Here is a 23,734-nt window from a genome sequence, read left to right as displayed (position 1 = left end):
AAATCATCTCAGGCAGAGGAAGCAATCTAAGCTAGTGTGTTGTATAGTAGGAAGTATTCACTTCTAAGTTTTGAAAGCAGCTGTATCTGCATGTCATGAAGAATCTGATACTCTGCCTATTATAACAAGCCTTGCAAGGGATTTAGATTTCCAGCTCCTGTTGTGTGGAAGCCAGTCAATTGATGTCTGAACTGGGTACCTGAATGCTAGTTCCTTTAAACTGAAAACCAGAACTGCTGAAACACACAACTCTGGAATTCTGGTGCCTTGGGAACTTTAAAGCCAAGGTGGTCGCTGTTAACAAATGTATTCCATGTCAGGCAGCAACAAGGTGTAAGTTTCCAGGATCTTTTTTTTAGCTTTAAATGGAATTCAGACATACAAGAGTTCATTGGTCCAGGTCTTAACATCTGTTTCTGCACTCTGATGATCTTGTTGAAACTTCTTTTTACTTCTGACTTGCAAAAGCAGATCCTTTAAACACTGCAGTGTATTGGCCATGATGATTGTTCTTGGTGCACAGAAAACATGAGGTTGGCCAACAATTTCTGGAGAAGACTGCTGTGGTTCAGAACTGTATGGATACATACAGCATTACTGATAGTTGACTGAAAAGCTCTTACTTTGTCAAATGCTTCAGCCCATTTCCTAATTAGTTCTGCAAAATAGATTGGATGAATGTGGATGACAGTATTTTTATACTTATATTTCTGTATAATTATAACTAGATAATAAATGAAATTTGATTAACTTTAAAGGCCAAATCTGCTATTCACAAAGTGCATGTGTAACAGACCCTTTTCAATCTCTAGCCCAGTGGTTCACAATACTAATGCCCATTTAAGTTTTAGTCATGCTTCTATGTTAATTCAGTGACAACAATTTTTGTATAAAGGGTTCCAAAGCTGATGAGGAAAACTCTATTAAAACTCTAGGCTATTTCTTCTTTTTCCACTTCTTGCTTCTCATCATTTTCAGGTGTTCCAGAGGCTGCCATTTCATTAACACTAGGGTATTCATTTGTCGCGTTGGTTGATGGAACTGTGGTCGCAGGAATGTTTTCTTCATTAGGTACCTGAACGTACTCTGCATTGGATTGTTTATGAGCCATTTCTCTGCAGGAAGACAGGATGAGAATTGTGATTTAACATGTTGAAATCCCATCTACACTAGTCTTTCAAAAGAATGAGTCTTTGTAGTTCTGTTGTCTAAACAGTAACCCCCTTAATGTTATGACTCTGTTCCAAGAGCACCCGAAAAGGCTGCAATATCACTGCTGCGAAGACAGACAGAGTGACAGAGTGTTAGATAATAAGACTGATCTTCATCACTAGTTTAAGTGATCCTGTTAGAATGAAATGGATTTTAGTAAGTTTAAATGCTAGGCCAGGAAAGCAGAATGGGAAACTGAGTGATGGGAAACTGAGTGCTGGCAAACAGTATCTAAGAAGGGGTAGCAAAACACAGAGCTTAGTGTGAGCTGCCTGAGAAATTCCATGTCGATCTGGTGTCCCATTCAAGTGCATTAAAAATAGAGTGCAGTCAGAAAAGACCTATGAAAAGGCTGAAATCTAGAAAAATATTTTTAGTAACAGGTATAAATTCCATTTATCTTATCAAAACAATAATAAACCAACTCCCAATATTTAAGCACTTTCACATGTAAAAATTGCTGGATTCTAGTGGATTAATTCAATGTAGTAAGATTTTTTAGGATCTGAGCACAAAATTAGATCTTAAGGCTACATCAATTCGAAGCAGAAATCCGGTGCATAAGTGACTGGCCACTGGTCTGGATTAGCAGAATTCCATCTCAGGAAGTCTTAGACCTGTGCTACAGGGAAGTGTTCAGATGACATAGTATTTGTTTTCTGGGCTCAGCTGCATGTATTCATTTAGCATTTAGCATCATGGGGCTAAATACAGTCTGTATAACATGAGATTATCCCTATTCTGAAGATTTGGCAATTTAAGGGAAAAATGAGCAACCAAAGCACAGAGGAAAAGACATTTCCAGAGCAGGATCAAAATGGACATTCTGTGCTCCATGCTGTTTCCTAAACCTTGTGTCTCCTGCCGTTTGAGATGCCTTAGAGTATCCCAAGCGTGTGTCCTGTAATTTCAAATAGCACTGAACTGAGCCCTCTGTGTTTAAATCCAGTAACGTACAATCCTAGTAAATTTGCTGAGGTAACCCTTAGCTGCTATTCCTTTTTTTACTTCCTCCACCTGCCATTAACAGTCACCATTAACTTTTAAATATTAAAAACTGTTTTTCCAACTTGCCACTTTTTGTTTGTGTTGTTTAAAAAACATTTACTTTACTGTTTTAGGTAATGCTAAGTGGTAGCTGCCTGTAAACATAGGGAAGAGGGTACTGGCAACTTACATTACAAGAGCAACAGCTTAAGTCACACAAAAGCAAATACTCTCACTCTGGAAGTTTTCTCAAAACCTGTATTATTCACCCTTCAAAAAATGTTTAGAATAATTACATTTTACTTTAGTTCTGGATTATCAGCAGTGCTTTACAGAAATAATTGTCTTAAAATGAAGTAAACAGAAACTCTTACTGCATCTCATTACTTGATGACTTCTTATTCTTTGCCTTCTTGGTTAAGACCCAGACGATAATGCAAATGAGAGCAGCTGCCAGAATTGCTCCAATTAATGCTCCAGCAACAATACCACTGTCTGAATCTGGAAAGAGAAAAAGATTTCTTGACTTCTTAAAAAGTATTTTTATAGCAAAGTCCATGGAAATTTAGCGGAGGAGCCTTTAGCAGAAAGAAGGCATTGGATTCAAAGAACGAAAAAACTGACTGACAGCTGTGTTTCCAGGATGGAGGCCAAAGATTTTCCAGGAAAGAGAGAACTGTGCTTTTATGACCTTTGCTGCCTCCTTTCTTGTTGATTAGCTCCCTGCCCCAACAAACCCTACATTTATGCCTGACTAAGGGAATCATTAGGCTGTTAATGCTGGCAATAGTTGAAAGCCTTTGCTCTTCAGTCCTTGCAAACAAATTCTGAAATTCAGGTTGGCTTTATCTCTGTCTTTCACCTGAGATGTAAAATGTATGCTCTGATCATTTGTGAGCCCCCAAAACCTATTTCCACTTCAGTACAGCTTCTAGCTTTGACCTGCGATTTTCATTTTATAGACCACTGGGTAATTGAGTGACCATTCCAGGGACGTCTCTCGTGGCTGGTTGTACAACATATGCTTGGCTCTTGTTAAATGTTACTGGTTACGTGAAAAATGTGCATGCAGATGTGGTTGACCACTGCTTGAGGGCAGTCAGGATAAGGTATTTTTCCATGACTGCAGTATTTTTAGCTAGTGGTCACATCTACAATGCCCCAGTCCTTGTACTACCACCTTTCAGTGATGGTTGTAAATTCTGGGGCAGGGGGACCTCAGTGGGACTGTTGGGTGAAGAAATTGCTCTAAACTCCATGTCTGTCAGTTCTCAGTAAAGGCTCTGCAGTCAGAGCCAGGTTCAGCTCCTGCTCCCAGTGGGAAATGAAGCAGGAGATGTTAAATCAGTTGTCTAGGTCAGTGTAAATTCCAGGCATGCCTGGATGAAAACTCCAGAGCTCTCCAAAGCCCATTGTGTTCTTACTTGAAAAAAATCTATGCTTTAAAGTGGTTACAGCATTTTCCTGCAAACTGTGCATGTCATACAGCATTACTTTCATGCATTAAACTTACGTTTTGCAGTTAGGTCAAGCTCACAGGTACTGTTCCCCAGGGCGTTGCTGGCTATGCACTGGTAATACCCAGTTTCAAAGGTGGTGAGATTGCCAATAAAAAGAATGCCAGTGTTTGGATCTGTGACAAACAGAGAGCAGGTACAGGTTACTGTTCGTATGCTGTAGAGGCAAGTGGTTTTCTTCAGTTGGTAATACTGAGAGCTATTAAGAGATCAGAAGTGTTCTCCGATTATTCATTCATTTGGGTTTTTTTATATTCTTTAAATAAAAAACATTTACCTTTCTTGAAAATTACGACAGTGGATTCTGCAGGAGTGTATTAGAACCTGAGAAGTAGGCCCCTACTCTGCGAATCAGTCTGTCTGATGTTTTACCTGCATTGATACTATGTCAGTGTAAATTCACAAATTAAAATGTAACGGGTACTGAAGATTTTTGGGATGGAGGCCTTAGCACCTGAATGACAAATTGACTTAACTTATTCTGAGTATAAGTTCACTCAAAATTCCGAGCGAAGGGAGATGTAAAGGCATAAACATTTCTCCCATTTTAACAATCTAAAGTAATGGCATAGACAATGGCAAGACATAGTCTTGTCTATAAAGACAAGACTTTAAGATGCCACACAATTTTTATTAAAACAAATAGAAAAAACGTCCTGTGTTTGTGACAGCTATCAGTCGATTTGAATTAGTAAAAATAAGATTTTGTGACACTGACTGTCAGAAGAGGAGGGTTACTTTTAACTAGCCTATGTAATACACAGTGTTTGACATGGCTGGTACTAAGGAATTCCAGATCTTTAACACGGTATGGTAGTCCTGTAGTTACGTACTATATTGTTCAGTCACAGGCTTGAGGGTATTCTCATCTACTTTGTACCAGTGGTAGGTAGGGTGAGGCAATCCTTCTTCACATTTGCATAAGAGGTAGATTAGATGGCCTTTTTCAGGCGTTCCTTCTATTTTGCAGAAAGGTTTTGACGGTTTGACTGTAAAATAACGAGGAGAACAGACACATCATGAGTACATACCCGGGGCTGCAAGCATCCACCTCGAGTTCTGGTACTGAGCTGCTAGAAGTAACGAATTGAACCCAATCTACAGATTTCCATCTTGCTTATGGATCTGACCAAAGGCTCTCCCGTAAAGATTTGAGTAATAGTAAATATTATGTACATGGACTAGGATACATTTTTATTATCTTTTCTTCCATTTGCATACTAAATATTATTATGGAGGTATTGAGATGAAGACTATCAATTACTTTAATTATAATGGGACAATCACTATTCATCATATACCATTCTGCCACATAGAAGCAGCATTTTTGTTAGGGACACAGCAGGAGCTTATCCACATAGAGGGAGAGGGTCAAGGCCTGATTCTTCAGTATATTGCAGTTGTGGAGGAAATAAATTAACTACAGTTCTGTTAAAAAATATATCTGTTTTGTTAGCGTTTCCTCACTAGGCACACAGGAGAAGATTCTGTCTTCACTTACACCTATTATTTTTCATTTCCTACCTATAGATACGCCGTTGTGGTTCTTTGGAGTACTGTCAGTGGAACTACACTAGCAATGAACAGAGCTCAATTTTGTGTGCATAAATGAACAACCTTTCTTGGTTTTTATGTGAAAAGTACTCTCTTACTCAACTGCTCCAAGGTTTACTATTTGTTTGGGGAATTTTAGATGAGAATTAACAGTAGTACTTTGATTTTTCAGGGATTGAGTTTACATATGTCTTTTTCTTATGCCTGGCAGAGAGGCAAATGATGTTGGCATCACATTCTCATATGATTTTGATTTGTCACTCTGACCAGCTATGAATTCTCAATATAAAAGCAATGATTACATGGGCTTAGTACAAACTTTTCTCTTATTAGGAAGTAAAGTATCTCATTCCACTGCTTTTCATCCTTTCTGTCCTGTGTGTTCATGGTTGAACTATTGCCTTCTTCCATCCAAAACAGACTTTGTACTGCTTCCATCCAACACATAACTAAGTTTCTAGAGTTTCTGGGAATGGGGGTGAGCCAGAACCCTTGGGCTGTACTGCTGCCTCTCCCTAGGTTTACGCAAGTCACCATGACTGACATGAGGTAGAATCAGTAAAATTTTGGTCTTTGCTGGGGCTGGATGTAATGGCTTCAGAGAGAAGTTGTCACTCCCAGCTAAAAGGGCTTTTTATTTTAATCCAAGTTAGTATCACTTTGTTTTCCAGCATGAAAAACATAGTGAAGTTGGGTAATTCCAGCTACCCGCCTACCTGCTTACATTAGGTAGCTTTTTGAGAGCACAAAGTGAATCTGAAGGCCACTCAAGGGAGAATGGAGATTTTAGTGTAGGTCAAGCAAGGGTACCTGCAGAGTGGTATCAGGTCTGCTTTGTCTGGAAGCTAGAGGGCACCCCAGGCTCTGCCTGCCTCCAAAGCCCTTGGAAAAAATCTCTGCGTCAGTGCATCAGTGAGCCCTTTCTCTGCATCATGGGCCTTGTTTATCACGGTTCTGTTATTCCCTCTGGTCCTACGCATTTTGAGCCGTGAATTCAGTGTTTCATAATAAGGGAAGAAGACTACAATACAGCAATAGAAAGGAAAGGCGCTTACCCAGCACACTGACAATCACAGATTTTTGACTTTGTCCAGTGTCATCCTGTGGGCTGAAAACTTCACAGGTGTAGAAACCAGTGTCTGAGGGCTGCATGTTGGAGATTGTTATTGATGCATTCCCTGGACCTGTTGCAGCTGTTATCCTGTTCTTAAACTCTCCATAGGAGCCAGACTGGCCTCCTGAATAATAATAGATCTGTGATAAAGAATCAATTGTTAGTTTCATAACAAGAGATTTTACTACCGCTTTGTTTGGTACTCCTAGTTGGAATATAGTTGATTTGTGATTAAGCCAAGCAATGTCACCCCCTTTCTTGCCCCCTCCCCCGAGAAAGCAGGGATAAAAACATGTTACATTTGAATATGTATTTCTAGTGGTTCTTAAAAGACAAGCTTTTCAGAAATGGGATTTTTTAATTATGTAAATGGACAGTAGCTAGTTCTTTGTGGATACTCCAGTCACAGACTGATGCATTTGCGAAAACAAAGGTGAGACCATTGACCATCCTATGACAATTCTGTGAAAAAATGCTAAGTCATGCACAATGAATAGTGGTACTAATTGAAGCACTGATAATTTGTCATATTATTAATAAGCACCTCAGTAGAAGATTGTGACAGGAATGGACCTGTCATTGCAAAAAGAGGATGGCTGCAGAGCTTTCCAAATACAGAAGCTAGCAAACAGAGAACTGAAATGAATCCACAAGACATAGGTCTAAGCAAACAAGGCAGTAAATTTGGAAGCAATAAAAATGCAGTACAAGAACACCAGTAGAATCATCACACATGCAATTAGAGCAGCCATGCTGTTCTCCTTGTTTGTGTAATGGGGGTCAGAGACAGTGTCATGGGCTATCTTGGTTTTTTGAGTTTATACCATAGGTGGAAGTCAAGAATACCTGTTGGCCTTGGTGCTTGGAGGGGCACATTTGGGATCAAGAAGCTCCCATTTTACTAAGCAGTAAAAAAAGTTTTGCAGAATTATAGCCATAGTAAGGATAAATGTCTCTATGGGCTGCAACATTTCCTCCCAAATAAAAATTTGCTGGTTTACATTGACCAATTTCACTGACTTCAGTAGCATCAATTGTACTTAACAGCACTGTGGGAGTAGAATTGGCCTCATAAGCTTGTAAGCCCAAAACTGTTGGCTGAAAGGAGAGGTAGAATTGTGTTTATTGTGGAGCCTCGTTGGTAGCCTGAGGCTTGGGCCTTGAGTCTGTTAGGAACTGCAGTATCTCACCTGCTCTGGGGTAAATATAATAGTTCTCAAGGACTACACACGCTCTTGTCCAGTCTAGCTCTGCTGTGAAACCAAGATCTGAAAGAACAAAGCTTATGTGGGAAAACTATGGAACATTAATTATTTTTCTCAGATGTTAATGATAGTGTTGTGCAAAATAGTGATAGTATTTGGGATAAGCAGTATGTTCCCCAGTGTCTACATGCACAAACTCCATTGTCTAGGCAAAGTGAACAGTTCCAGCATAAGCAGTCATTTTTTTAAACTGGTGAGAGGTAACCATATAGAATTACAGGTTGGGACCCAAATAGATCTAACCTTGTTTCTACTGACAGTATTCCAGAATCAGCAGTATAAATGTATTTATTGAAGTTGGACTAACAGTGTGTTTTTTAATGGGAATAGCTGGAAAATGCTTGTAGGAAAAAGCTTCACAGACTCTTGTGAAATGCCATTCACACTTGAATAGTATCAAAATTTCCTTTTGGTCAAAGTTCCCTGCCTTCAGGGACGCTGCAGATCCTCAGGCAAGAAGTATAATTTGCTTTACTTTGCAGATCAACTGATTGCATTTTGAATTAAGAATATTTATTTTTAATTCTATTTATCCACCCTGATATGGTGTTGACTGAAGTCTTTAAGCAATGTTATCTGAAAGCCTTTATTAGCTTAAGGCAAGCTACACCCCAAAACTGCCAGAGCACAGCTGGTTTATGCAATGATAAGGCTTTGAAATGAAGGTCAGTACCCAGGCTGCACAGCACCAGCAGCTCCGGTACTGCAGCTTGGCCCCATCTCAAGTGCAATTCTGCCTAATTTCCAGCCAGACTTTATCTTTCCCTGCCCCAGGATTACAAACACCAGCTACAATTGATGCAGGGCTCTGAATAACAAAGCTACACTACTGCATTGCCAACATGTGGAAAACTGGTGTTGCAGTGGAGGAAGCGTGAGAGGTCCGGTGTTAGCACAGTGGCAGACTAGGTTAGAAAGTCTGTTGAGCAGCTGGATAGACTCTCCAGTTTCCATTGTTTGCATGCAATGCCATCAGTTCTAAAACTGATTTCATGCTTTGCAAATGTCTAGAGATGGACCTCTATTGCAAAACCAGAGTCTGGAGGCACACCCTCCTATTCCCCAAGGAAGGCAAGTGTTCAAAATACGGAGTTTTGTTTAAGCAAATTGCTCATCAAAAACTGATCTACCTGTAATTAGAGAAACACGCTGGCCACGCTTGTCTCATTCTATGTTTATCTGAGTATGAGCAACAACAGAGTTATACACTGTTCCTTGCGAGAGTCCAAAGTTACAAGAACTGTGACTTCTGACCTCAGGCGCCTCTTAAGCTGACATTCCTATATAGATCTCAGCAGCGATGGGCTGGATTTGCATCTCCTCTCGATCAATTGCATCTGTTTGAGTGTCTGAAGAAAGAGCTTCCATCAGCTCTTCACACTAATGTGAAATTAAGTTGTACAATGACTTAAATTTAAGTAATGCATGACTTGCAGCAGCATGAGAGGAGAGGCAGGCCCATTCTATCCTACTAAAAGGCCTGATTACTGAAAGAAGGGCTAAATTCTACTCGGTCTACCTCAGAGTGATCTGGGATTTATGTGAGAGTAAACAGTAGCAGAAGCTGCCCACCGAGCACTAGCTTAGCTATAGCACACGTTGTGGGAAATAAGACTGGCACCACAACGAGTCTTAAATGCAGTCAGGGCATGCCAGTAAACATTATAAAAGAGCAAGTGCTCCTTGATGTATTTGAATTGAAGGCAGGGTGAATTACATATCTAAGCCCTCATACAATACACTGAAAAATTAATCCCCTGTGTTCTCTCTTCCTGTCTGAATGCATGCAGAGAAAATACTTCGTGTACACTGTTAAATCTGAGGCAGGTGTCAACAAAGCAGAGAATATTTGCTCTCTTCATGGATTTAAACAGAATCTTTCTGGGTTGTTTTTTTCAACTATGAACGTAAAGGCAGTGGAACATCTTAAGGAAATGCATTCAGTTCCTCTGCAGGCTCCTGCCTGTTCTCTGTTCTTCTGCTCCTGTATGATGCTTATCTCACTAGCTCTGGAGTTTATTGCCTGAAGGAAGGTGGTAAACACCAAAAAGGCTGAGTAATGTTGTGATTAATTACTGAGTGTATATCGTGTCCCAGAGGTATGATTGGATTGTGTACACAGGAAATTTCATTTAAGAGGAACATGTTTCAGTTAATTGGCTGTGAATTCATAGCCCATTTTAAACAATACACTCAAAACAGGTATTTTAAACCCTTGCTCAAAGTGTTTCTATGTTGTCCTTGAAAAGCTCATGTTTGTGCCTTTCAAAAAGCGGAAATGAAAATCTTTGCAAAATGTTTCTGTTCCATTTCAAAAGTAAAAAGCTTGTTGTCTGTTGAAGATATAGAAGACTTTTATTTTTGGGCAACTGACAGCTAATGTTCCCTCCTACAGACACACATCTCATTGACATTTCTTTCCATTTTACCTAAAATTTCTCTAAAATGTCTGTATGGGAAAACTGTAAATTTAGTCAATAGTAGACTTTTCCTGGAAGCCTTTTTAATTTGATGTGATAAATATATTTCAAGTGCAACATCTTGACTGTAAAAAAAAGAAAGAAATCTGCTGTGCTTCTTTTGAAAAAATAAGCTTTTTATGTTCTCAAGCAAATCATGAGCAGCTCTAGTGAAGTCGATGATTTACCAGTGTAAAAACAATACTGAGGATGCAGTAATGGTTGCTGCTTCTCTTTACCAGCTAGTTTGCTCATGCAAGTTTTTATATAATGGTGCCTTTTCACATTTCATGGGAGCAGCTGCCTGGGATGAGTAATCAAACAACTGACAGAAAAAAGAGCGGAGATTATCACTCCTAAAAATGTTGCCCCTAATAACTCTACAATCTGAAACACCAGTTTCTGCAAAACAGCTAAGTTGCCTAGAAAACATCTCCCTGACCTTAGAAAGGATTGCCATTTAGTTGGTTATTCAACCTCTGGACCAGGCAGTGCCTAAAGCCACTAATATCAGCAGGCATCCTTCTCGGCTTTCTAAGGCAGTGGTATAGTTACTCTGCATTTCCACAGTCACAGTTTCTGCTGCAACCAGGGAAAGGCTTTGGGCTCATAGACTTCCAAGGCAGCTAAGTCAGTTATTTGTGGACCTGTTTGGAGGAGCTGGGTTACAAACAGAACAGGGAATTGGAAATTATCATACTTGTTTGGAAGAAAATCTTGGTAATCTCAATGCACTCCAGATGCTGGAGACAAAATTATTTGTGTCCCCAATTCTGAAGGATCTGGTACATTAAATCACACGTCCTTTTCTCCTCCTTTAGGCTGACTTGTGGGAAGGCTGCTCCTTTTCTAGTGTGATGGTGAGGAAAGTATTTGCCTGCAGAGGAAGCAGTTGGCAAAGCTGATGCTGAGTTGAGGATTTTCAAAGGCTGCCAGATGTTTGGCAGAGAGTGAGGAACCCACCTACAGATTTTCTTTATACAACTTCTATAGAAAGATCTTCTTCCTTAGAGGGTGGAGGTTGTGTGTGAAAAAGCAGGCAGTAAATTAGAAGAAACATGCCTCCATCTGCTTCCTTTCTTCTTGGGGCAGGACAAATACATACTAGAATTTGCATAAATATGTGTCTTTCAAATGCCTTTGGGTGGACTCATTCATAATTTCCAGGTCAATATTCCTCCCACCCTTCATCTCCTGGTGTCACTGCATCACATTGCTGTACATGCCTCGTACATCTGGATATCAAAATTGTAAGATGAGATGTACTTGAAGATGTGTTACAAAATGTCCCACTTAATCTCCACAGTACTCTTAATTTCCTGACTGGGGGGTAGTTTCAGGACATGACTTCCTTTCTAGTACCTGTCTTCCCTCCCGCAGCCCCACCAGCAGGTGCAAAGCTATAGCATCCTGTTCGATGACGTTTCTCTAGGCTGATGTATTCAGCATCTGATTCACAGTTTTCGCCTGGCGAGCTGTAAAGCTCAGGTGTTCATTGTGTTGTTTTATCATTTTCTGTTTGTCATTTTCTCAAGCTACTAGAAAAAGAACCGTTAAAGTCTCTTTCTCACCAATAAATGCAAAGGAGGATATTAACAACTTTACTGGTTTGAGATCATGATCTCTTTTTGAATTCTGAGTACAGACAGAATTTATGAAATAACAACCAGGGAAAAAAATGTTCATCACTCCCTTAAGCATCTTACCATCTAATTAGAGAACAAATGCTGCACATTCAAAGTGTTAATTAAAGCCCAAGGCTCAGATTCTGAACTTGGCTAGATAAGAAAGAAAATGCTCACGCATGCGTTGGTTTCTTTGACGTGTGTCCTGTGACTGAGTCTGGCTCCAAATGCCTTTTCTCATCTACGGCTTCTTTTCACACATTTTTGTCAAAACTCTGATCTGCCAGAGTGTAGTAGGGATATTATGTCCTGCATTATTGGGATTTTTGCATGGGTAATTGAGAATGTTAATAATGACTAGAAGTGTCTTGCCACAATTGCGCATTGGTAGAAGAAAGGGATGGAGTCAGAAGCCTTTAGAGGATTAATCATTCAGCAGCTTTAACTGGTGCAAAATACTTTTGAGGAGCAGCTCTTTCATGTTCTCACAGTATCATTCTTGTGGCTGAACTATTAGCAAATAATTTCTACGGTGCATCAAGCACAAATATGTTTTCTCAGGGTACTTGGTGTAACTGCTCTTCAGCAGTTATTATTAGACCTCAGTTTACATTGGGTTGTACTGTGTACTTCATGGTGAGACAGGAATCCCACTGCAGCCAAAGAGGGTTTGGAATGGATTATGGCTGGGACGTTGAGCTGACAGCTGAGAGGAAGCCAGTTCAGTAGGCAGCTTAGTGTCCCTCTGTATCCATCACATCTCAAAATGTTATATTCTAGAAAGGAGATCCAGGATGATTTTTTTTTTTTTATTGCTATGTAAATATGTAGGCCCAAATTTGGCCTATCCAGACTTGCTGACATTTAGCCCAGAGGATCCTGGTGTGTGTACCTGCCCTTCAGATACCCTTTGGGTAGAATATTCCTGAAGGTGCTAGTTCAGCTACCTAGGATAGCTATGGTTAAAACAACAGCTACAACCAAAGTAATTTTGATAGAGGAAAATGCAATAAAAACCAGGGCAAGTTAAAAATTCTGAATGATGCACCTGATTCAGCTTATCTCAGTCATGGACTGGTTTTAAGATTTTAATCCAGAACATGATTACAGGTCTCATAGTAGCATAAATCTAGTAGAAGCTATTTAGCTCTTTTTTTCCCTTAAGATTGTGGGGATTTTTTTCTTACCTTGTGTCTCCAGCTACATCTTCCCCGTGCATCTGTCACATACACCATCTTTTGACAATGACTGACTGACTTTTCATCCATACTCAGAATACCGTGACACGGGGAATGCTGTATTTGAGTAAAAATGTGCTGATCTGAGAGTTAAATGAAACTTTAAATGTTCCCCCAAAATCAAAGAGCCTGTTCTCTACATAGCTCCCCATCAGTACCATCAGTGCTGTTCACAAGGGCAGGGTGCCTCGCGTTCAGCAGATTTTGCAGAAGATGTCTCAAGCCTTTGTCAACAGTGAGGTGCAATACAATCTTATTTCTAAGTTTTACCTAAAATTAGGCAAACTAAGATTGAAGTCTAATGTTTGCTCCAAACATACCAGTTACAACCTAATCATTTTCTACTTGTCTCCACTTTGCTTTGTGTTCTCAGTATTGTCTGCTTCAGTGTAGCAGTTTATCTTCTCTCTGCAGACTGTCACCTCAGTGCCAGAAATAACCACAGGCAGCCCACAGTAATCCCAGTGACATCCAGGGAGTCACTCTGACTGCAATGACATGACAACAGGGTCTCCTTCCTCTGCGTTGGAGATGTTGCCTCTGCTTTCCGTGAAGCTATTCCTTTTAAGTGCCTGCTCAGTCATCTAAGTGCTAGATAAAACCCAATTTTGTAAAAATCACCTCTAGGCAAAAAGAAGCACTCGTGTATCAGAGAGGCCCTTTCCAGGAAGTTTTCCTGTACTGCTTCAGGAGGTGCTTTGCACAGGCTCGTCTTCACTTGTGGGCTGGGACGGACTGCTCTGCTCCCAAGGCGGTGTCCCTTGTAGCGCTGACAGCCTCTGTGGCACATGATCTCGGTTGTCTGTGGCTGAAAGCGTGCGATGGGGTCTCAGGAACTACTCATTCTACATGGGGAGGAATTTGTTCTTTCAATGGTTTTTAGGGGAACCCCACGCTAATAGGACTGGCTGGCCCCTGGCTGTCGGTGCCCATGCCTGTGCCTTGCTTTGTGCTGGGCAGCAGAGTTGTGCTGGCCTTGGGACTGCTGGTAATCTGAATTCGGGGTTTCAGGGTGAAAGGAGCAGACACAGTTGCACTCAGATCACTCTTTGCATCTCTTTCCTTCCTTGGGCTCCGCCACCCTGTCCCTTGTTCCTGAACAGCGTGACATAAGCCTGCTCACTCTTGTGAAGATTTTGCAAACTAAGTGGCTCATCAGGCCTGCAAGGCTGGGTATAAGGACATGACTAGACTTCTTGTGAAGGAACAGTGCCATCTTCCTCGTCTCCATGGTTTGCCGTAAGTGGAAACCCTCCTTGCCCCTATCCACTAAGTGATACTTTATCAGTAGTACAGATATAAGAAAAATACAGGGCTCTGGCAGAGTGAAAGCCAATATATGAAATAAATGGAAGGTATTCTTGCTGTTACATGCTGCTAACACTCTTTCCCTCTCAATTGCCCATCAGTAATTTTACCAAAGCAGTGTCAAAGTCACTGTTTGCAAATATTTCAAGCTCCCTTTTTTTTTAGAGAACATTTTCATGAGAAGTCTATCAATAGTTCAGTTTCTCTTATAAGTAACAGTCATTCATGACCTTTACTCATCTAGTGAATTTAAAATTTCAGTCCAGGATTCTGCCCTGGGCATATCTTGGGTAGCCACGCAGTATCTCTGATAATTTCACTTACTCTAACTGTGGGTGGCCTGGGCTGGAGGCTCAAGGTGTGGTAGGTTCAGGAGTTGTATTTAGCTTTGCAAGGCTGCGGCCTCGCCTGTGCAGAGTCAACAGCAGGCTTCAATCTTTCAAACATTTACTTAAGTGCTTTACACGGAGGCCAGCCGAGTGACTCAGAGCATGAAATGAAGCACAGATGTAGATCTTAGCAGGGGCTGAGACTTCACCTTATGAACCAGGCCAGGCTGTGAGGTACTCTGTTACCCTGGGTGAGCTGAATAAGTAGCGTTTGCCTCAGTTTGTCTATATGTTAAATAGAGATAGTTGAGTATTGCAAAGTTCTCAAGATCCTTGGCTGGGAGTTATTATTTAAAAATTAATTTTATCATTAAAAAGACATGTTGCTAAGGGGTAAATGGCAAGAAGAAAAAGTTAAAAATGCGTATGGCATCCTATTTTGCATGAGTTGATATTTACATTATTTAGTTCAAATGAGGGGAATTACTTTCACTGGAGAAATTTCTCAGGAAAAGAGCAGAGTTAGGCTCCAATTAGTAAAAAGATCTATATTCGCACTCTATATATAGCTGCACTGTCTTCAAAACAGCACCACAAACACCTGCCATTCTGCTGTTTGCTGCCTCCCTTTTCATCATACTGTCTGTGAACAGCCTGTCTGTGGTATTTCATCCTCTCCGGTGTAACTGCCATGACTTTTAACTGTCGAGCACCTGCGCCAGCATTGTGTAAGGTGGGCAATGCGGCACAGGGTATGAAAACACCAGAACAAACAGCAAAAGACACCAGCCAGCTTCACAAAGTCAGTGCTGGGAGACAGATCTGCATCAGGTCTGCAAACTAATGAATGGCAGTGCCTCACCTTGAAGCAAGGTAAAATCTGTTGCTGAATACTGTGGGGCATTAAATTAACACTGGCACTAGTCCTGATCCTGCTGGTACTGATTTCACTCCAGACAGGACTGTACCTGAGCCTATGTATCTCAGAACACTGCAAAATCTATAACATAAGTGGCAATGTAAAATACTGACGTTCTTATTAAAAGGGGTACCTCTGGCCTCTGTGCTTATTATATATTGTGTCTTAAAATCTAGTAATTTAAAGCTAACATCCATTAATGCTTCAAGCCAAAAGCATCTTAATGACATAATTTTGCCTTAATTCTAATGTTCTACACTTTGCTCTATTACTTGCTGCCACTGTAGAGAGAAAGGGCCATATTCCCTATTATGTAAATAAACGTTATTTATTAGAATCAAGACTTTTTTCCTCCCATAGTTGTTATGGAGAACATCCTCCCTGCTTAATCTTATTATTGTGAATATACCAGCCATGTGAATAACAGGGTCATCAAGACAGCTAACATTTACTAAGATGTCAGGAATATTTAAAATTGTAGCAGGTAGGATAAGAAGGTGTATTTTCTGCATTTGTTTTTAAATTGTAAGTCTCCTATCTTCAAAATATTTGGCAGATATTTTCTACTTTAAAAAATGGAAGTTGAAAATGTTATCCATTTAGTTACTGAAAAAAATGGCAAATTTTGAATGAAGCCAGGATTTTCAACACACTTTTTGAGGGACAATATATGCTATTTATAAGGAAGTGTTTGCTTGTTTATTTATTTATTATTACTGACATTTTAGAAGAATCTAAATATCTCATAAAATTAAATAATTTTATCCCACTTAGATTGCAAGCTACTGTTCTGGTATTCAGTAAAGTGTGGTGCCAGTCTGTTCAATTCAGTTCGTTTTCTCATCTTACCAGCATATTGAATATATTTTTGACTTGCAATTTAGTATTCTTTAATCTAAACAATGAAAGCTAAAGCTGGCAGTTTCCTCCATTGCCATACATATATTTCCTACTTGGAACAAAATGTGAAACTGAACTTCAGCTACGTGCCAAGCAACCAGGGCAAACCCAGGTTTGTAGAGAGATTATTTTTTGTTCAAACTTGCAGGAGAAAAACATGCGTGCTTTCAGGCACTCAGTCCTTTCTGAAACTCAGAAAAGTCACCAGCCTGAAATAGAAATAGCAACCTTGTATTGCTGTGAGTTCAGACGGAGGTTGAAAATCCAATTTCATGTTCAGCTGTGTTGTGTAATTTCTTAAACTGTATTTTCCACAAGCAGTCACAGTCGTTTCTTCCCAGTGTTTGCATTAACATGATTAATTTTAATGTGAATAGGTTCAAAATTGTAAGGAATTGCCATGTTGTGGTAAAAGGATACAGGGTGAAGTAATACAGGACTGAATGGGTTGCTAAAAGCATTTTAAAAAGAGTAATGCCCCAGTCCTGCAGCTCTTCACACACACGCACCCTCCAGGCACATCAGCAGGCTCAGAGGAGCGAAGGGTATCCTCCAAGCCTCGCCGAGCGTGTGAGCCAAGGATAACTGGCGCTGCAGCAAAAGGAAATTTTACCTCGGTGTTCAAGGAGAACGGGATTAGTCACTAACCCGTGGCCTTTCCAGATTGAACCGACTTTATTTGATGAAAATGCAAATCATCCATTAAAAATGCATGTGTGTTGCGGTGTGAAAGCGAATTCACCGTGAAATTAGTTTCAGACACGGAGAAAACCAGATGCAATTTTTCCCAGTAGTGTTTCTTTACATTCCTTACAGGCATGGCTTTCCCATTGCCTGCAGTGGGAAGCTCAGTGGGACTGAGATTCATGGATTCATTTCCCCACCAAAAAATAAGATTAATGGATGGCTCTTGAAGTCTGGGCAGTAGTGTAAGTGCATAGAGGAAGTTACGCACCCCTTCCCTGACTCTTTCCAGGCAGACCAGGCTGCTCTGCAAGGCCTTTACAGCCACGCGAGAGGCTCGGGCAGTGGTTACGGCACATGGCTGTCTAGTCCTTGGTGTCCTTCGCGGTCCCGATGCTGCCTCCGTGCTGATACTCCAACCTACCACGCGGTCTCGTTATGACCCCGGCGGGAGATACTGTTTGGCTCTGCTGCCTCTGGGGGTCTCAGGAGGGGCAGGGAGTATTTGCCTTTGATCTGTAATTGTTCTGCTACCGCAACGACACCCGTGGGATGCCGCAAAATACCAACGCAAGTTTGCTGTGGCGGATTTCCCGCTATGACAAATCACTGCAGAGTCCTGCCAAAATACTTGCTGCTCACTTTGTGCCGATAGCCTGTTGTTGAGCGCCGCTCCTCTTACTGAGCCGCCTGATAGCAACGATAGCGGCTGAGTCAAGGAGCTCTCATTTGACCCGTGAATGGGGGACATGTTGTCATAGGCAAGGGTGTCTCACCAGGAAAGCGGCCTTCACAATGGGAGGAAATACCTGCCAGACAAGAGAAAAGGGAGCTGGTCCAGGGGCTGGAGCGCGTGTGTGATTTTTGGACACCTGGTCTTTGCTCTGCTTCATGCTTCCTGGATGACTTGGAGCAAGTCATTTGAGCATCTGAATCCCTTTTGCACCTTCTCATAAGTTTCTAAAGGAGTTCAGGCATGCCAGTAGGAACTAGGAGCCTAGACAGCTTTGTGCATCTGCCCCTAAATTTCATTGCACCCCAGTCCCTTGTCTTTAGGGTGGGAACACCAACGTTACCTGCCTCCCTGGTCTGCAGCGAGGATAACACTATCAAACTTAACAAGATTCTTTGAGGACTTAAGGCTATCTTAAATATAACTTCATATTAATAATAAATAAATATCTTACGGTATGCAGTTGTGTCTCTTTGGCACTGTAAAAGCTCCACTGAATAAAGAAATTTCCCAGCGCTCCAGAACTCGTGTATGTACAGAGGAGGGTTGCGTTTCCACCTGCAGAGACATTCACTGTCTTCTCAGGGACGGTCACCACAACACCGCTGACGTGGCCTGTGGGCAGTAAGTGTGGTGAGGGGTGAGGAGAGATCAGCCAGGGCCGGCCCTGGGAGCCGGGCGGGAGTGCCTTGCTCCCTGCATTATCGACAAAACCCGTAGGACCTGTCTAGTCGTTCTCCTTTCCAGTACAGTTTCCCTGGGGCTTTGTGTGGAAACTTTAGCGATAACAAGCTGGGAGTGGGTAAAAGCTAACAAGCAAGTAAATCCCCCGGAATACCTGTGCCCTTACAACAAATAATATTCTGAAAAAGCAGAGTTCCTAAAAACATACTTGTTCTCACCTGCAGAGACTTGTCTTCTCACTAAGAACCCATGGCTAAACTGAACCTTTTTTCTGCACTCAGTGCTCTCCTGCACCTTGCACTCTCGTTTACAGCTGTCTCTAGCCCTCTTTTACACTCTTCTTGCCCTTTTTTTTTTGCAGTTATTCTGTTAGATGTCTGGTCTCCTTTACCGTAGATCACCATCCCCTGCAGTGTTGTCTCGTTACATTCTGATGTTCTGACCGGGACTCGGTGGCACTGTCGGATTCCCCCAGGCTGCAGCCCAGCAGCCTTTCTCTGCTTTTCTTTTGCTAATTACTTTGCTTTTGGTTAGGTTTCTTAGGGTTTACACGCAGAAGCTGTTCTTTTCCAATGCTTTTACATTGGAAATGTCAAACTAAGCGTTTTGGATCTGCTTTTATTATGTGGGTTGTAAGAAATTCTGTGATAACTTGATCAACCCTTTCTGTTGTGCTCAGAGCAGAAAGGGAGCAAACATAACTTGTAAGCCCTTTCCCGTAATGTTCCAATCAGTCTTGGCTACACAACCATATTAATGAAAGGAATCGAGCACCATCTTACAGTATTCATCTGTTTCTGTCCTCCATGTAAGTTACTAGCGGTAACAATATGGCAACAAAGCTAGAGCTGTCAGAAAAATAAGTTTGAATTTCAGGGTTTTGCTAGATCACCGAGTCCAGTTTTAAAGCTACTGTCTAAATCTGAAGGAGAATATATTTCTTTTGAATGTGACAGAAAACATAAGTCTTTTGGGGGTTTCTATGCAAAACAGGCAAAGTGAGAACTTCATGTTTTAATAATAATAATTTTCACACGGGCAATGTCAATTTCACATGTCAATGCTAGAGGCAAAACATACAAAATATTCTTCTCAATGAAAGACCTGTGCATCTTATGTTCAGGTGCTGCTTTTGAGAGTTTAAGCAGAACCTCCAGTAACACCAAAAGAGCATTTTGCTCAAATTATCAACCCTATGAGAGAAAACATTGTTTAAAAAAGAAATATAATCTATTTTGACATTTTTAACCATGTAAATATTGCAGATTCATCAGTTGCTACGCTATGCAAACCTATGTGAACCTATAGTCTGAACTCTTCAGGGTCTGTTTTCCTTGTTTCATGGCTTTAGTAGTAAAAGCTCACTGCAAGGAGGAAGGGAATAATCTACTTTCCATGTTGGTGGTGGCTAGGATGAGAACTAGCGGGTTTAAAGTACAGCAAGATTTACACTATATGTGAAGACGGTCTCACAGGAATGGCTGGAGACTGACCTAAATGTGTCAAACCTGCCTTGGGGAAAGAGGGGATCCCAGTGCTGGCTGCAACTCCTGCTTGTCCTGTAAGTAAGTTCACAGTAGCTTAATCCTTACCGAGATCTAACATAAAAGCCGTGTAATATTATTTTAGATATCTCAGTTCACTGTTCTCAGCTTTAAGAATTAGAGTTGGCCAGAGGATGATAGTTTCTTGCCACAATAATACTTCCAGGTTTACATGTATTTATTTTCTGCTCTTTGCAGGATTAAAGCTACAGTCTTGCAACACAATGTCATTCTACTGAAACATCCATTTTCCAGTCATCTGCTCCACGTATTTCCTTTGTCATTCTCTGGTCTTGGAGTCAGGAGTACCACAGAGCCTGGCTGTTATAAGCTTTTCCAAAATAAATTAATTTTAGCAGAAACAACTCCACAAAGCATTCTAGTTTCCGTGAAGATGTATATTTTGAAGAAATACATTTAGTTGAAATAGGCTTCGCTCTAGTAAAAATATAAACCCCAAAACATATCAATCAAACTTCCGTTGTCCAGCAAGGCTATTTAAAGCCATCACTAATTGTAAGATGGAGCTTTTGACTGCAAATGGAATGAACTGGACCCACAGACCCTGTTCCCTCATCACAGAAGTTAATGGGAGTTTTGCTTTGCATTTACTTCACCATTTAAGGTTTCAGTCTCGTAATCCCATTTCATACATACAGGCCTTTTGGTTTATATGAAAAAAGCAAATGAATAAGAAGTAACTCGATGAAAAAAGCTGGTGTGAACAGGACCATAACTTGTTAAAAATAGTTGATCCATGTCTTTTACTCATCAGTATTACGGTAAGACCGTTTCCTTGCTACAGAGAAGGTCATTGCAGTTAATTGGGAATCATCCACTTTCACTGAAGTCCCATGCAGTTTTTAACGCTTATGAAGTAAATCCAAGTTTATTGATCTTTTCCTAGCCACTACAGAAACCCCCAGTCAGTGGCACCCATCAGTATGGACACACTGCTCGTCTTAAATCCAGAACTTTAAAATTAGAGGACATTGCTTCCAAAAGTATTGGTATTAACACTGAATTACTTTTCATTTCTAAGGCAAAAATCTGTGGGGTTTATGTGTGTGAGAGAGAGATAACATTGAAACACCAGGAGCAACTATTTAAAATATTTCTCTGGCATCCAAACCAGATAATTCCATCCTGAAAGGAAAATGTGGAAACCAACTTCCATTTTCTTTAGTGGGTAGAGGCTGTTCATCTCTGTGGAGCATTAGACTTAAAATGTCTGCTTCTGTATATATTAAAAATAAAGCTTAGCACAATGACATGTCCTTGAAACATGAATGATATATAATCTTTAATATACCATATAATTCCTAGGTTCCACAAAGTATTATGTCCTCACTTAACTTCAGGGAAATCCAAAGGATTATTTGCACGCTTAAAGTTAAGTGTCCCCCAAAATTTTTTTGGTGGGGGTGGGACCAAGGCAGCATTTCCCAGGGCTATTATCAAGGGGAGACAAAAGCCAAATGTGAGAAAACCTAACCTTGAAACGCTTGAAAGACCCTAACACTCTATGTGAGAGCTCTTTGCCTCTTCCTGCCTTTAGAGCAAAGCATTAATTTACCAAAGCTAAAATTCTGTTCTTGAGCAAAAAACTCTTACCAGTCAGTGGTCAGCTTGCTGATTTCCACAAAATGGCATAGCGTTATAACCATGATTTTCATTCCATCCTGAAATAAATCTTGAATGTTCTCCTAGTTTGCCAGTCAGGTTCACCTGCTCTCATATTTCAACAAGTTCCTTTATTCCAGTACTATTTCGATCAGTTTGTTATTCTTACCTGTAAGGATGGCTAGAATTGGAAATATCTTCAGCATCGTTGCAAACATCTTCTTGACGTTGGGAGAGAAAAGAGACCAGATGCTGCTTCTGACTTCGACTAAAACTCAACTGTTATTTTTTTAAGTGGGTTTTTGTTTTCCTTATCAGCTGTGTATCAACATGTCAATAAGCTTTTCATTCTCCTTCTTTATCACATGTGTACTTTTCTCCGACTAGTGGTGTGACTGTTCAGTTGAAATCATTTTGTGGGGTTTGAGCAACCGAGGGCTTTGTTAATAATAAACCTTTGAATCAGAGAAGCCCAGATTCTCCCAGTTTTGCCAGGGCCCAGCAGTATTTGCCTACATAAGTACTTCCACTGAGTACAAGAAAAGTATTTGCAGAGCTATTTAACAGTCAATCTGATTACCAGTGTTGGAGTCAGGCCTAATATAAATAAGGGATAATCTTTATTTCCTGTTAATGCTATCATTTCTTTTTAAAAATGAGCATGTGGAGATAATATGTTGTTAGTACATTTTCATTTTAAAGCATATTTCTCATACAGTTTTATACAGAATGATTACACTGGACTCATGATTGCCTTGAAATTTCCATATTGAACTCATCAATAAGATAACACACCAAAATAAAGATAAAATATAAGTTATCTTCTAAACTGATTATAAAAGCTGTTTCATCTAGTTTTAATCCATGAAGTTGGATGCTACTAATACAAAATAACAAGGTGAATATTCTGATTTTTATTTAAATGTTAATACCTGATTTATATAGTGAAAAAGCAGTGGGTGAAGGTTAGGACTTGAAGAACTAATTGCAACAACTTACAGTAGATTACTTTGTCCTTACTGGATGCAAAACGCCTTCTCTGAAGCTCATTAGGAACTGAAGGTGCTGAGCTTCTTGCTGGACCCAGCTTTGCTTTCTTTATTCCATGTCATTTGACTGAGGCTAATTCAAAACCCCAAGCTGCGGTGGCAGTCGATGCTTCTGCGTATGCAGCCATGCATGAGTGAGTAGCTGAAGGGATAACAGAGGGCAGCACTGCCTTTTAGATGTGCGCCTGTACCTAGGACCAAGACAATCAAAATGGTCGGTGACTTTTTTTCCATGCTTGTTGAAAACATGGGTCTGGTTCATGCCTGATGATCCCGTCTTTTTAGTGGCTACCAAGGGTGGCCACCCTTTCTGTGGCAGGGGCCATGCTGCAGCTGGGGAAGCCCTTTTGGCAGGTGGGGCTCAGCATCTGACCATGTGTGGTTGGAGGGGAGAGGTATGCCCAGGCTCTTCCTCATCTCTAAGGTGATGTGACAGTAGATTCTTCAGCGTAGAAGTGGCGAGTTACTGGTTGCGTCAGTTACTATTGGGATCAGGTTTATGGACTTAGGTGAATTTTATTCTGCTAGCTATTTCTGGGCATGGCAGATGCCTGAATAATCTCTGGGCAGATGTCAGGGTTTGATTATATTCTTATATGAGCCATCTCCAAAAGTTTTATAAAAGATGTCTTCCTTAGTTCTGACTGTCAGCACTTCACACAGGATTCCCACAGGGTGGGAAGTGCTTGCCTTTTAGTGACGGGAAGGACAAGACTTGAAACACTTAAATGTCTCATCCAAGGATGCACGGGTGACCCAGAGTCCAAAAAGGAATATGTTCATTGAAAGACTGAAATTCAAATTCAGGTTTCTTCCAAAACGTGAAAAGCATTTAGATTCACCTTCACTAAAGAAGCATGGAGGGATTCCAAATGCACATGGGAAGTTCTCACTGGCTTTCCCTGGGTCAGCCTAAAATGGGACCTGCTGCTGTTTTCCAGTCATTTAGCTATGGATGAGCACAAATGATCTGGACATGAGCACAGCCTA

The 23,734-nt window shown here is 40.7% G+C and overlaps 2 protein-coding genes across 2 annotated transcripts in view; one reads left to right on the top strand and one right to left on the bottom strand.

Annotated features, from left to right (window-relative positions):
- PSMD10 (proteasome 26S subunit, non-ATPase 10) overlaps positions 1-23,734 on the top strand; it is a 61,468-nt gene that overhangs the window by 6,896 nt on the left and 30,838 nt on the right. The gene's annotated exons all lie outside the window — the stretch shown is intronic.
- On the bottom strand, positions 932-21,901 carry VSIG1 (V-set and immunoglobulin domain containing 1). Its single transcript, XM_041119020.1, has 8 exons — positions 21,865-21,901; positions 18,299-18,567; positions 12,921-13,028; positions 6,326-6,524; positions 4,550-4,705; positions 3,713-3,832; positions 2,574-2,700; positions 932-1,115 (listed from the first exon to the last, which is right to left on the bottom strand). Exons 1-8 carry the CDS (start codon positions 21,899-21,901, stop codon positions 932-934), a joined length of 1,200 nt encoding a protein of 399 aa, XP_040974954.1.

Source organism: Aquila chrysaetos, chromosome 21 (genome assembly GCF_900496995.4).
Source record: "Aquila chrysaetos chrysaetos chromosome 21, bAquChr1.4, whole genome shotgun sequence".
Classification (NCBI taxonomy): Eukaryota; Metazoa; Chordata; class Aves; order Accipitriformes; family Accipitridae; genus Aquila; species Aquila chrysaetos.
The sequence above is the reverse complement of the archived record's forward strand: the minus strand, read 5'-3'. Positions and strand labels throughout refer to the sequence as shown.